Below are 12,524 nucleotides of genomic sequence, written 5' to 3'. Positions count from 1 at the left end.
TTTTGCCTTTGTAAGCTTACCCCTGAGCCAATCAGGGTTGCATGATTTGAAGAGCACATGCCCTCATGCAGCCGCTGGCTTTCAGAAAGACTCCAAAATTCGGCCCTGAGACTTTGCTGTCTTCTGTAACTTTCTGTTCCGAATATAACAAAAGAATTTGGCTTAAACTATTTGAGCCAAGGGAGAAGCTGTCAAAAGTAGAGCTGTGAACCATTTTAAGCAGCAAAAGGACAACTCCTATCAAGTTTGGTTCAGGAAACCAGGGCAGAGCCTCTATCTGAAGCAAAAAGAAAAGAGCTATCATGCAGGAATGCTGGAGAAAGAGGGCGAAGGGTAGGCAAAGGGTAGGGGGCTCTTTGTTCCACGGAGAGAGAAGAATAGAGAAGGATTAAGGGTCAAGCAGGGAATGAGACCGAGGATCCCTTAACAAAAGAAGAGGAGCCAATCCTCCATCCTCATCTATATCCTGAACATTCTGAAGCCTGGCTTGGCCTGCAGGAAACCAAGGCTACTTCTTTCAAACTGAACAGAGAAGTTGCAAGAACTGTACCTAGAACTCCTCAAAAGAAATTCTTTACCAGGATTTAACACTTTAGAATTCTCTATTGATCTGCCCATCTACACACACACACACACACACACACACAATACAAATAATTTTCTCCAGAACCATTGGTGGTGGGCGGCACTGTGGAGTAGTAGGTTATTCTCTACTGGGAGAGCCAGAATCCCATATAGGCACTGGTTCAAGTTCCAGCTGCTCCACTTCCAATCCAGCTCCCTGCTAAAGGCCTGACAAAGTCGGGAAAGATAGCCCCTGCAACCACAGGAGACCCCAAAGAAGCTCCTGGGATGCTAGTTTCCGATTGGCTCAGCTCTGATCATTGTGGCCATTTGGGGAGTGAACCAGCAGATTGAAGATCTCTGTGTCTCTCCCTCTGTAACTCTACCTCTCAGATAAATAAATAAATCTAAAAGGGAGGGAGGGAGGGAGGAGGAGAGAGAGGGAGAGAGGGAATAATTTGAGGGATGATCACAAATATCAGGGCCCTTTTATCTAGAAATAAACGTGTGCTTTCCCCAAGATAAGAGATATTCATTGTCTTATGTAACCACAGTTCAAGAAACCTAGCGTCATAACCAACCACTATCTAAGCCACAATCCCTGTTCAGATTTCATCCACTGTCCTGACTGACGTCCTTTATACTGAACAATTTTCCTGTCCCAAGATCCCACAGTGTGCTTAGCTCTTCTCTTTAGTGTCCATTTAGCCACAGTCTACTTTTTCTGTCTTGATTTTGACGTGTGTGTGTGTGTTTCTGTACAATTTCCTCAATTCGGTTTCCTCACGATGAGGGTTGAAGTAACACATTTCGGGCAGGAATTCCAGGTAACTGCATGGCAGCTGCGAGGTGTAGGGTGACATTACCTTTGACCCCGTGGTACGGTGGGGTCCGGCAGCTTTCTCCACAGCAAAGGCCACACACGTAAGCAAACACAGGGGTGAAGGAAACTTACCGGCGACTCCCTCACTACTGTACAGAACCGCGTCCGCAGCGCGTCCCCGGGGTCACGGGGTCAGGAGCTGGAGGTTTCTCTGCGCGGGGACAGAGACTAGGACAGCCGCCAGGGAGGGGGCCGCGGCGGGGACCAACCCTCCTCAGAGGAAACGCACGGCGCTCAGGTACGCGCGGTCCAGGGGGTGGCCAGGACCCCCGCCTCGCGGCTGTGAGGCCAGACCGACCGAGGACACCAAGGACTCTCATCCCTGCCCACGCCGGGCACCGCGAGAACGCGCCCCCGCCGCCCACGGCCGCCCCCAGCCGCTCGCGCCGCCCTCTGAGACCTGGGAGTCCGCGCCTCCCGCTCCGCTTCTCAAGAAAGCTCAGCGGCGCCTGCGCATTGGTCTCCGCGCGCAGCCGCTGTTTGCCCGTTTCCATGGCTACGAAGGCCCAGGAAAAGCTCAGCGGCGCCTGCGCACGGGTCTCTGCGCGCAGCCTCTGTTTGCCCGTTTCCATGGCTACGAAGGCACGCGGCGGATCCCAGAGCGAGAGGATGAAGCTCAGGTGTCTCCTGCTGCGGTATTACCCGCCAGGTACGCGGGGCGCTGGCCGCACCCGGGCTGTGGACCGCACAAGGCCGGGGTCTGGGGTGGCGGAACATGCGGGGTCCCGGGGGCCAGCGGCTTCCCGGACCAAGTCAGCCCGGTCCGTCCCAAGTCAGCCCTCGCTCGCTCTCGCTGGGATGCTGGATTCCGTTCTTCCAGACTTTGATATACCCTCCCTTCTTTCTGTCCTTTTTTCAAAAAAATATTTTTAAGGAAGATTTAAAACTTTTAAATTACCAGGTTTGGATGCTGTGTCGTTTTAGAGGAGGGGTAGGGGAGAGGAGGCGATGGTGAGGTCGTGGGACATTCTGGAAGGGGATCAGGTCCACGTGGCATGAGCAGGTGCAGGCACGTGGAGTGAAGAAGGGACAAATGCGCCCCCACCGGAGCACTTCGTGCAGCTCGGCCGAGGGCTCCTGCCTGGCAAGCTTTGTGCCCTGGGCGCCCTGGAGCCCAATGAGTTAAAAGTTGTGACGTGGACTGCCCAGCGCTAGCGTTTCAGGGTAAGATACACTCGCCTAGTCCTGGTGTCTCCTAGGTGAGGGCGTGATTGCAGTGCGGTGTGTGAGGGCCGGATGCGGAACTCACTGACCACTTCTCACCGAGCAGTAGATGACTTGTCAGATGGGAGGTTTGGTGAGGCGCCTCGTAGCTTTCAGAGGAGCAGGATCATCATGTAGGATCCGTGTGATTCGGATAGCCTCATCAAGGGTGGGACTTGAATGCAACACCGAAAATGCCTCGTTTTCCCAGCAAGGCATCCACCTACTGCCCCAACATCACCATCAGGCGTCTAGTAGAAATCTCAAGATTCCTGCTGTCTTTGATGATGATTTTGTGTCTTTTGGGTGTATATCCAGGAGTGGAATTGCTGACTCCTGTGGGAGTATATGAGTTCTGTTTTTTTTTTATTATTATTATTTTCTTCAGAAATCGCCATACTGTTTTCCACAGTGGCTGTACTACTCTATAATCCTGTTTGGTTTTGCTTTTGTTGCCAGTGCTGTTATCCAAGAAAATCAGTTTACAGCAATGTGCTGAAATATTCCCCTATGTTTCTTTCCAGCAATTTCATAGTTTCAGGTCTTACATTTAGGTCTTTGATCCATCTTGAGTTGATTCCTGTATATGGTGAGACGTAGTGCTCTAATTTTGTCCTACATATGGAGATCCAGTTTTGCCAGCAGTATTTATTAAAAAAAAAACTCTAAATGTATGTTCTTGGCTTTTTTGTCAAAAATGAGTTGGCTGTATGTGCATAGATTAATTTCTGGGCTCTCTATTCTGTTCCGTTCATCTATGTGTTGGTTTTATGCTAGTACCATGCTGTTTTAATTATTACAGTTTTGTAGCCAAGAGATACCTGCTCAATTCATGTTTATTGCAGCACTGCACCATAGCCAAGGTATGGGGGCCAGCACTGAGGTGCAGCAGGTAAAAGGGTCACTTATGATGCTGGCATCCCATATGAATACTAGTTCTAGTCCTGGCTGCCTCACTTCCAATCCAGCTCCCTGTAATGCACCAGGAGAGCAGTGGAGCATGGCCAAATACTTGGGCCCCTGCCACTCACAGGAAAGACCTGGATGCAGTCATTTGTAACAAAATGGATGAATCTGGAAAACATCATGCTGAGTGAATTAAGCCAGTCCCAAAGGGACAAATATCATGTTCTCCCTGATCGGTGACAACTAACCAACCACAAAAAAGGAAACCTGTTGAAGTCAAAGGGACACTATGTGAAACAGTGACTTGATCAGTCCTTGTCCTGAATGTTGATGTACAATTTAATACTTTATCCTTTTTAGTATTTTTTTTCTTCTAGTTAATACTATTGGTTGAACTCTGTAATCAACACACATTTATTCTTAGGTGTTGAAATTTAACTGAAAAGTGATCCCTGTTAAATAGAAGAGTGGGAATAAGAGAGGGAGGAGATGTACAATTTGGAACATGCTCAATCGGACTTGCCCCAAATGGTGGAGTTAGAAATGTGCCAGGGGATTCCAATTCAATCCCATCAAGGTGGCATGTACCAATGCCATCTCACTAGTCCAAGTGATCAATTTCAATTCACAGTTGATCACACTGATAGGTCTAAGAGTCAAAGGGATCACACAAACAAGACTAGTGTCTGTGAATACTAACTGATAGAATAAAAAAGGGAGAGAGCGATCCAACATGGAAAGTTGGCAGATGTCCTAAATAGCACTCTGGCCTCAGAATCAGCCCTTAAGGCATTCGGATCTGGCTGAAGAGCCCATGAGAGTATTTTAGGCATGGAAAGCCAAGACACTCTGGCAAAAAACAAACAAACAAACAAAAAAACAAAAACCGAAATGAAAGGTCTCTGCGAGTGAGATCCCAGTAGAAAGAATGGGGCCATCAAAGAAGGAGGTACCTTTCTCTGAACGGAGGAGAGAACTTCCACTTTGACTATGACCCTGTCTAAATAAGATCAGAGTCAGTGAACTCAAAAGGCTTCCATAGCCTTGGCAACTCATGACTAGAGCCTAGGGAGATTACTGACACCATAAACAAGAGTGTCAAATTGTTAAGTCAACAACAGGAGTCACTGTGTACTCACTCCTCATGTGGGATCTCTGTCCTTAATGTGTTGTCCAATGTGAATTAATGCTGTAACTAGTACTCAAACAGTATTTTACACTTTATGTTCTGTGTGGGTGCAAACTGATGAAATCTTAATATATACTAAACCGATCTGTATATAAAGAGAATTGAAAATGAATCTTGATGTGAATGGAATGGGAGAGGGAGCGGGAGATGGAAGGGGTGTGGATGGGAGGGAAGTTATGGGGGGAAAAAGCCATTGTAATCCGTAAACTGTACTTTGGAAAATTATATTTACTAAATAAAAGTTTAAAAAAAAAAGACCTGGGTGGAGTTCTAGGCTCCTGGCTTCAGACTTGCCTAGCCTTGGCCTTTGCAGCCATTTGGGGAATGAACCAGTGGATGAAAGACCTCTCTTTTTCTGCAACACTTTCAAAAAAGTAAATAAATCTTTAAAAAAAATTAAATAGCCAAGATATGGAATCAACCAAGGTGTCCAGCATCAAATGAACAGATAAAGAAAATATGATGTAAATATATATATGATATAAAATATATATACACACAATGGAATACTATTCACCCATAACAAGATCAAAGTCCCATCATTTGTAACAAAATGAATGAAACTAGAGGACATCATGTTAAGTCAAATAAGTCAGCCATACACAGAAAAAAGGACCATATGTTCTCCCTCTTATGTGGGGGCTAAAATTGCCACTCCAATATGAACACAGAATGCTGATTATTAGAGGCTTTAGAAAAGTGGGAGGGATACAGGGAGTTTGGATTAAAATATGGTAAATTGGGTTTGGCTTATGGGTTGTGACAAATATACTAATGTTAATGATAAGGGAATCAGGGTATGGGGTATACTAGAAGAATTTTACAAGTTTGCAATTTTTGTTTGTAAATTTAAAACTATTCTGAAATAAAACGTTAAAAAAGATTCCTCCTGTGCAGTCCCAACCTTGTCCTGCTGTTTCCTCCGACTGTGTCCTATTTGGATATTGTATCACCACCCATCCAGTTTTTCTGACAGAAACCTAATGGTCATGTTTATTTCTCCATCATGTTCAGTCACCATTTCCCTCTGCACTGCCTTATACCAGTCCATCAGTGACTGCTCTCAGCTCTGCTTCTCCAGCACGTCCTGACTCCATCAGGCCATCCCTTTGTCTAGGGCACAGGTTCCTTGACCCAGCATTGCCTCCAGCTATCACCCTAGTCCAAGCCTCTACCCCAGCACAGTCACTCTTGCTGGGCTACCTCATTGGCTTGTCAACTGGATTCCTAGTTTTCAGCCACATGACCTCAATCTGTCTGCCAGTAGCAGGATCAGGAGCTGAATTCAACTTCTTCATTAGTTTCCTATCATGTTGATAATGAAATCATACTGCAGGCTTGGCCTGGTCTGTTTATTTCTAGAATTTCACTCTTCTACTCTCCTTGGACATCATTGTCTTCAGCTGTTCTTCCAAGACTTCAGGGAAATCCTTTCACTCATTGTTTCCTTTTCTGGACTCAGCTTCCCTTGGACCTTGGAATGGACAGCCTCTTTTCTTCATTTGACTTCTGTGCCAACTATTCTTCCCCCTAGGGAGACTTTTCTTTACCATCTGCTCCAAGTATCCCCCACTGATTTTATTCTGTTTTTTTTTTTTTTTTTGCTTTGATGCTCCACTTATTGTTTACATTCTCAATGTCTACTCCTTTCCCACAGAATGGAAACTCCAGGAGAATCAACATCTTTTCTCTTTTCTTCACTGCTGTATCTTTAGGTCCTAGAAGAAAAAAATCCCAGGACTTAGCAAATATTCAATATATGAGTGAATGTGTGAGTAAATGAATGTGAGTGATGAAAGAGGTCAATCCAGGCATGGAAATTATTGAGAATCAATGTTTAATCTTCTAAAGATTTTGTCTGAGAGAGAGTCTGGGCAGCAGCTTTCTCCAATGAGTTAACATTTATAGACAAGATATTCACTTTATTAAAATTCCAATTAACATAGCATGAAAACGCTCTAGATGTGACAGATAGGGACTAGTAAATCTTAATTTGAGATTAGTAGCCTGTTCTTTATTTTTTTAAAGATTATTTATTTGCAAGGTAGAGTTACAGAGAGGAAGAGGCAGAAAGAGGTCTTCCATCTGATGGTTCAACTCCCCAGATGGCTGTAATGGCTGGAGCTGAGCCTATCTGAAGCCAGGAGCCAGGAGCTTCTTCCAGGTCTCCCACGTGGTTGCAGGGGCCCAAGGACTTGGACCATCTTCTACTACTTTCTCAGGCCGTAGCAGAGAGCTGGATTGGAGGTGAAGCAGCCGGGACTCGAACTGGCACACATATGGGATGCTAGCTTTGCAGGCAGTGGCTTTACCAGCTACATCACAGCACTGTCCCCAGTAGCCTGTTCTTTTTATGTGTTCACAACTCTCTTGCCTATGCTTGCATGCAGGATGGTTCCCATAAATAGTCCTATAAATGAATTCTTTCCTTCATCCCTTGGTTGTAGAGTTTAGGTTAGGAATGTGGGCTCTGGAATCAGCATAACTGAATTTTACTGTATATATATATTTTTTAGTTTTAGCAGTTTTTAAACTTATTTATGATAGAAAAAGAGAGAGAGAGAAGGAAAGAGAGAGAGGTTTTCACTCCAATGCTTCACTCACCAAATGCCTACAACAGCCAAGGCTGGGCCAGGCCAAAGCCAGGATCCCCGAGCTCAATCTGGGTCTCTCATGTGGGTGGCAAGGCCCCAAGTACTTGAGCCATGATTTGCTGCCTCCCAGGACACACATCAGCTGGCAGCTGGATTAGGAGTGGAGCAGGGACTCAAACTTACGCAGTTTATTTGGATCTGCCAAGCTGTCATGTGTAGCCTCAACTCACAGTCCTACTGACCCCTTCCAACTGCTACCCACTTTTCCACTTTCTCTTCTATTAAGTCTCCATGAAGGAACACCTTCCCCCATCTCCCTCCTCTTTCCTGTTTGGAACGCACTGCCATCATGTTCCCACTCTTGCTGCTCCACTGAAACTGCCCTTTTCAAGATTCCCAGTGACTTACACATTATTAAATGTCTTAGTCCTCGCTCTTCTTGACTGTTTTTTAAAATATTTTATTTATTTGAGAGGTAGAGTTACAGACACGCCCCAGATGGCCACAATGGCTGGAGCTGAGCCAATCTGAAGCCAGGAGTCAGGAACTTCTTCCAGGTCTCCCACGTGGGTGCAGGGACCCAAGGATTTGGGCCATCTTCCACTGCTTTCCTAGGCTATAGCAGAGTGCTGGATTGGAAGAGGACCAGCTGGGACTTGAACTGGTGCCCATATGGGATTCCAGTGCCACAGGAGGAGGCTTAGCCCACTGGACCACAGCACCGGCCCTCTTGACTTTTTGGTAGCATTTGACCCATTTCACGTCTCTGCCTTCCTTGCTTCCAGGGCACTACTCCGTTTTGCCTCCTGCCTTATTATAGCTCCTTCTCACTTCTTCCAGAGCTCTCAGTGTTGCAGGCCCCAGAGCTCTGTCTTTGGACTTCTCTCTCTCTCTTTTTTTTAATCTATAGTCTCATTTGCTACATGATCTCATCTATTCTCAAGGCTTAAAAAGTCATCCTTGCAGCCCGTGCTGTGGCTTAGTGGTGTTACCGGAGGGAAGACTGTGGAAGCCGTAGGGTTTTTGTCTTCATGCAAGAAAGAATTCAGGCGTGAGTCAGAGAGCGAAGTGATAAGGCTTTACTGGGGACAGGGCATCCATCAGAACAGAAGGGACAGACAGAAAGCGCCCAGTCGCTCAGACTGGGGGAGAACGAGGTTACATGGTTGAGTGGAGAGACTACACCTGGGCAGGCCAGGTGGGCGGCTCAGCAGAGAGGCAGAGGGCTGAGCCAGCAGTCTGTTTGGACTCCCTAGGTTTTTAAGGGAGTCTGTTTACCCACTTCCCCCTCTGCTCAGGACAAATAATGGAGAGTCCTGGCAGAAGGGTTTGTTGGGTGAATATTAGCAAATTCCGTCCCAGAATTGCTGGTTCCCTGGGGGCAAAATAGGGGGGCTTCCCTTAGGGATACTAAGAAGGTTTTATTGCCCCATGTTATCAGGTAACCCATTTGGTCCTGAGGAGAGAATTCTCCTGGGCGCTTTCCTTGGGGGAAGGGCTGGGACCACCCGGGAGGTTACCAGGGCCTGGGCAGGACTTTGAAGGGCAAGATGCTGGGCTTCTGGAGCTTCCACAGTGGGTTCTGGTCTTTAGGCCTTTCTCATACACACATAGGCTCAATTTCTGACTTCCTAACTAGCAGTGGGTGAATCCACTCCCTGCAGTGTCAGCATCTTGTATGGGCGCTGGTGTGAGACCCAGCTGCTCCACTTCTGATCCAGCTCTCTGCTATGGCCTGGGAAAACAGTAGAAGATGGCACAAGTGCTTGGATCCCTGCACCCATGTGGGAGACCTGGAAGAAGCTCTTGGCTCCTGGCTTTGGCTTGTCCCAGTCCTGGTTGTTGTGGCCTTTTGGGGAGTGAATCAGAGGATGGAAGATCTCTTCCTCTCTCTTTCTCCTTCTCAATGCTTCTGCCTCTCTGTAACTCTGTCTTTAACATAAGTAAATACATCCTTAAAAAAAAAGAATAAGAAAACCTGTCTTTAAAAACAAACAAACCAACCAAACACCCATCGTACCTTACACCTTCATTGGGTGTAGCTGTGCATCTCATATGGGGTTCCTATGATCTTTCCATCATTAACTGCAGTCTCATTTCTCTACTTGCTCATACCAAATTTTTGAACTCAGTCTTTCTGCTCTTTTGCACTTGACATTGAGTCCAATGACAAATCCTGTCAGCTTTACTTGCAAAATATGTAAGCTCTTCTCATTTTTCTGTTACTATTCTGTTGCTAAAACCCCACTTAAGCCTGTTGTCAGCACAGTGGCAGGGTGACTCTGTTAGACCATCATTCTGACCAGGCCGTTGTTCTTCTCAGTCCTCCAGTGGCCTTTCATCTCACTGTAAGTAAAGGGGCCATGACCCCAAGGAATTACAGGATCTACCCTGTTTGGGCCCTCTGACCTTACTGTTTCCTGCTTCTCCATCCAGCAACACCCTTCTTGGCATGGATAGGACAAATGTGCCCCCACTCAGGGTCTCTGCAGTTTCTGTTCTTTATGTCTGGAACAATCTTTCACTGGACATTTGTATAGCTAATTGTTTCTCTGCTCTTTCTTCAAAAGGTGAAGTCTTAGATGACCACCATGTTCCCAAATATGTTCCCAAAATATTTCACAGCCCTTTTACCCGATTTTTTCCCTTTCTTAGGTTATCTCAATCCAACACACCATAATTTTATTTGTTTTTCTTGCTTAGCCTTCCCCACTTGAATAAAAGTTTATGAAGGCAGGGACTTCGCCTATTTTGTTTGTTATTGTGTCTCAAGCACATAGAACAGAACTTGGCGCTTACATGTTTGTTGGATTAGTTTAATGAAATGATGCATGTTAAGCAGAGTGCCTGGAATTCCCCCTGAAAGGTGAATATGTCAGATAAGTGCTCTTGAATGGCTGCTTTAATTCTGCAAGTTAAAGGTTCTCATAACAATCTTAGATTCCAGTAATACTTTGGATTCATGTTTGAAATTATGGCAATAAATGAACTATGGCATTAATTAATAATTGATGATTATCTTATAGTGGGATCACATTACTTCATTTGCTTAGATATTTAATTTCTCAATTCCATTCTTTGGTGAGCCATCTTAAATGCATGTATCCAAGATCCCACTGAACAGCAGGTGAGTGTTTCAATAACATTATCAAAATCAAAATAAGTCACTCACCATGCTCTGATTTCTTCCATGACCCCTTTATCTCTTTTGCTTATATAGAACAATTGTGCTTTGCCTCCTAATCTCCTAATTTTGTCCCTCCCACCTTCTTTTGAATGACATTTAGGTCAGGAGCATTCTCTCATTAGCATTCAGTGAATTATTCTCTCTACGTAAATTCCTGGCAACCTACATGTACATAGCATTGATAAGGCTAACCACATCATGGGGCCTTCTCTTATCGTGGCCCATTCATTAATTCATAAATGCCTCACTTTGGAAAGAGTGGGTGTTGATTACATGCTTTTCAGCTGACTCAGTTATAACAATCTTTATTGTGTATGGTTTTTGTTCTTTGGTTAAGAGAAGAAATCAAACATTGGCTAAACTGATGAATACTCTGGGCATTTTAGAAGATTTTGTTGTTCTGAGTCAAGAATGCTAATACCTTTTGAAATGTAGCCCCTTAGTGCATTCAGAGTTCTGGGGATAGAGGCTTTGTACCTAAGTCTTTTGGGACTTATACCTATTGCAAATAGTTCATGACCAAGAGAAGATGAAAATATGAGAATGTTATGGGAAACTATCACTGAAGAAAGACATGCACTCTGACACCATCTTTGTCTGTGTATATATATATATATATATATATATATATATATATCTCAGGCGGTAGAGCATGGGACTCTTAATCCCAGGGTCGTGGGTTTGAGCCCCACGTTGGGCGCCAGATGTTGCTGTGGATTCATTCTGAGAGGAGAAGCGTGCTAGGGACAAGAGGCACGGAGTCACTACACAGACCCCGGGAGTCAAGTGAAAGCAGGCCTGAGGCAAGCAGCCTGCAGACTCATTTATTTCAGCTGCTATAGCTGCTTATATAGCCAAGGCAGCCAATCTGGTCAAGGGGTGGTCTATGCCCTAACCAATCACACCCTGTTGCCAGGCAGTTTCCAAAGCCATCCAATCACAGCCTGTTGCCAGTCAAGCTCTGTTGCCATGTGGTTTCCAAAGCCATCCAATCACAGCCTGTTGCCAGGCAGGCTCCGTTGTCATGTGGTTTAGAAGCCATCCAATCACAGCCTGTTGCCAGGCAGTTTCTGTTGCCAGCAGCCATCTTGGCATGGCCTTCTCATTCCACCACACACACACACACACACACACACACACGTATATATATGTACACACATATATATTTAAAGATTTATTTATTAAGAAGTGTGCGTGTGTATGTGTTTGTGTGTGTGAGAGAAAGAGAGAGAAAGAAAGAGAGAGAGAGATTGACCATTTGCTTGTTTACTTCCCAAATAGCTGCGACAGGAAGGGCTGGGCTAGGCTGTAACCAGAAATTGGAAATCCTATCCTTTGGGCCAGTTCTGTGTTGTAGTGGGCTAAGCCTTCACCTGCAATGGGCATTCCATATGGGCACCTGTTTGAGTCCTGGCTGCTCCACTTCCGATTCAGCTCTTTGCTATGGCCTGGGAAAACAGTAGAAGATGGCCCAAGTCCTTGGGCCCCTGCACCCCTGAGGGAGACTTAGAAGAAACTCCTGGCTCCTGGCTTCGAATCAGTGCAGCTCCAGCCATTGTGGTGAATTGGGGAGTGAACCAGCAGATGGAAGACTCATCTCTTTCTGCCTCTCTCTCTCTCTCTCTCTCTCTCTCTCTGTAACTCTGAAAAAAAAAAGAAATTCTATCCTAGTCCTTGACACAGGTGGCAGAGAGCCAAGCACTTGGGCCATCATCTGCTGGTGTCTCAGGTGCATCAGCTGGATGCAGAGCAGCCAGGACTCAAACTGGCCCTTGGATACGGGCTTCTGGAGTCTCAAGCAGCAACTTAACCTGCTGTGTTCTAATTCTAGCCCTTGTTTATGTTCTTCATAGCACATGTCAGTTCCTCTTGCTCATACTGAAGCTCAGCAATCATGGGAAGTTGAACATCTTGCCTTGAAATTTTGTCATAGTGAATCAGTCAAATGTACATGTTTCAGATTTTGGATTTTTAGAACAACTCGACTCATGTTCAGTA

The 12,524-nt window shown here is 45.5% G+C and overlaps 1 protein-coding gene and 1 long non-coding RNA gene across 6 annotated transcripts in view; one reads left to right on the top strand and one right to left on the bottom strand.

Annotated features, from left to right (window-relative positions):
- The window catches only part of LOC149127258 (uncharacterized), a 37,332-nt gene extending 35,424 nt beyond the window's left edge, over nucleotides 1-1,908 (bottom strand). For 2 of the 4 annotated variants that reach the window (XR_016231401.1, XR_016231404.1), the window contains exon 1: nucleotides 1,520-1,908. This is a non-coding gene — a long non-coding RNA (uncharacterized LOC149127258). The remainder of the gene's footprint in view (nucleotides 1-1,519) is intronic. The other 2 variants (XR_016231402.1, XR_016231403.1) reach the window with 1 other exon arrangement.
- Nucleotides 1,909-1,965: 57 nt separating this feature from the next.
- The window catches only part of DAW1 (dynein assembly factor with WD repeats 1), a 90,394-nt gene continuing 79,835 nt past the window's right edge, over nucleotides 1,966-12,524 (top strand). For both annotated transcript variants that reach the window (XM_089328911.1, XM_070071497.2), the window contains exon 1: nucleotides 1,966-2,096. In XM_089328911.1, coding sequence (XP_089185037.1) covers nucleotides 2,018-2,096 — 79 coding nt within the window. In that variant the 5' untranslated portion in view covers nucleotides 1,966-2,017. The remainder of the gene's footprint in view (nucleotides 2,097-12,524) is intronic.

Source organism: Oryctolagus cuniculus, chromosome 3, assembly GCF_051225735.1.
Source record: "Oryctolagus cuniculus isolate XC-2025 breed Fujian yellow rabbit chromosome 3, ASM5122573v1, whole genome shotgun sequence".
Classification (NCBI taxonomy): domain Eukaryota; kingdom Metazoa; phylum Chordata; class Mammalia; order Lagomorpha; family Leporidae; genus Oryctolagus; species Oryctolagus cuniculus.
Note: the sequence above shows the minus strand (reverse complement) of the source record. Positions and strands in the feature narration are given on the sequence as shown.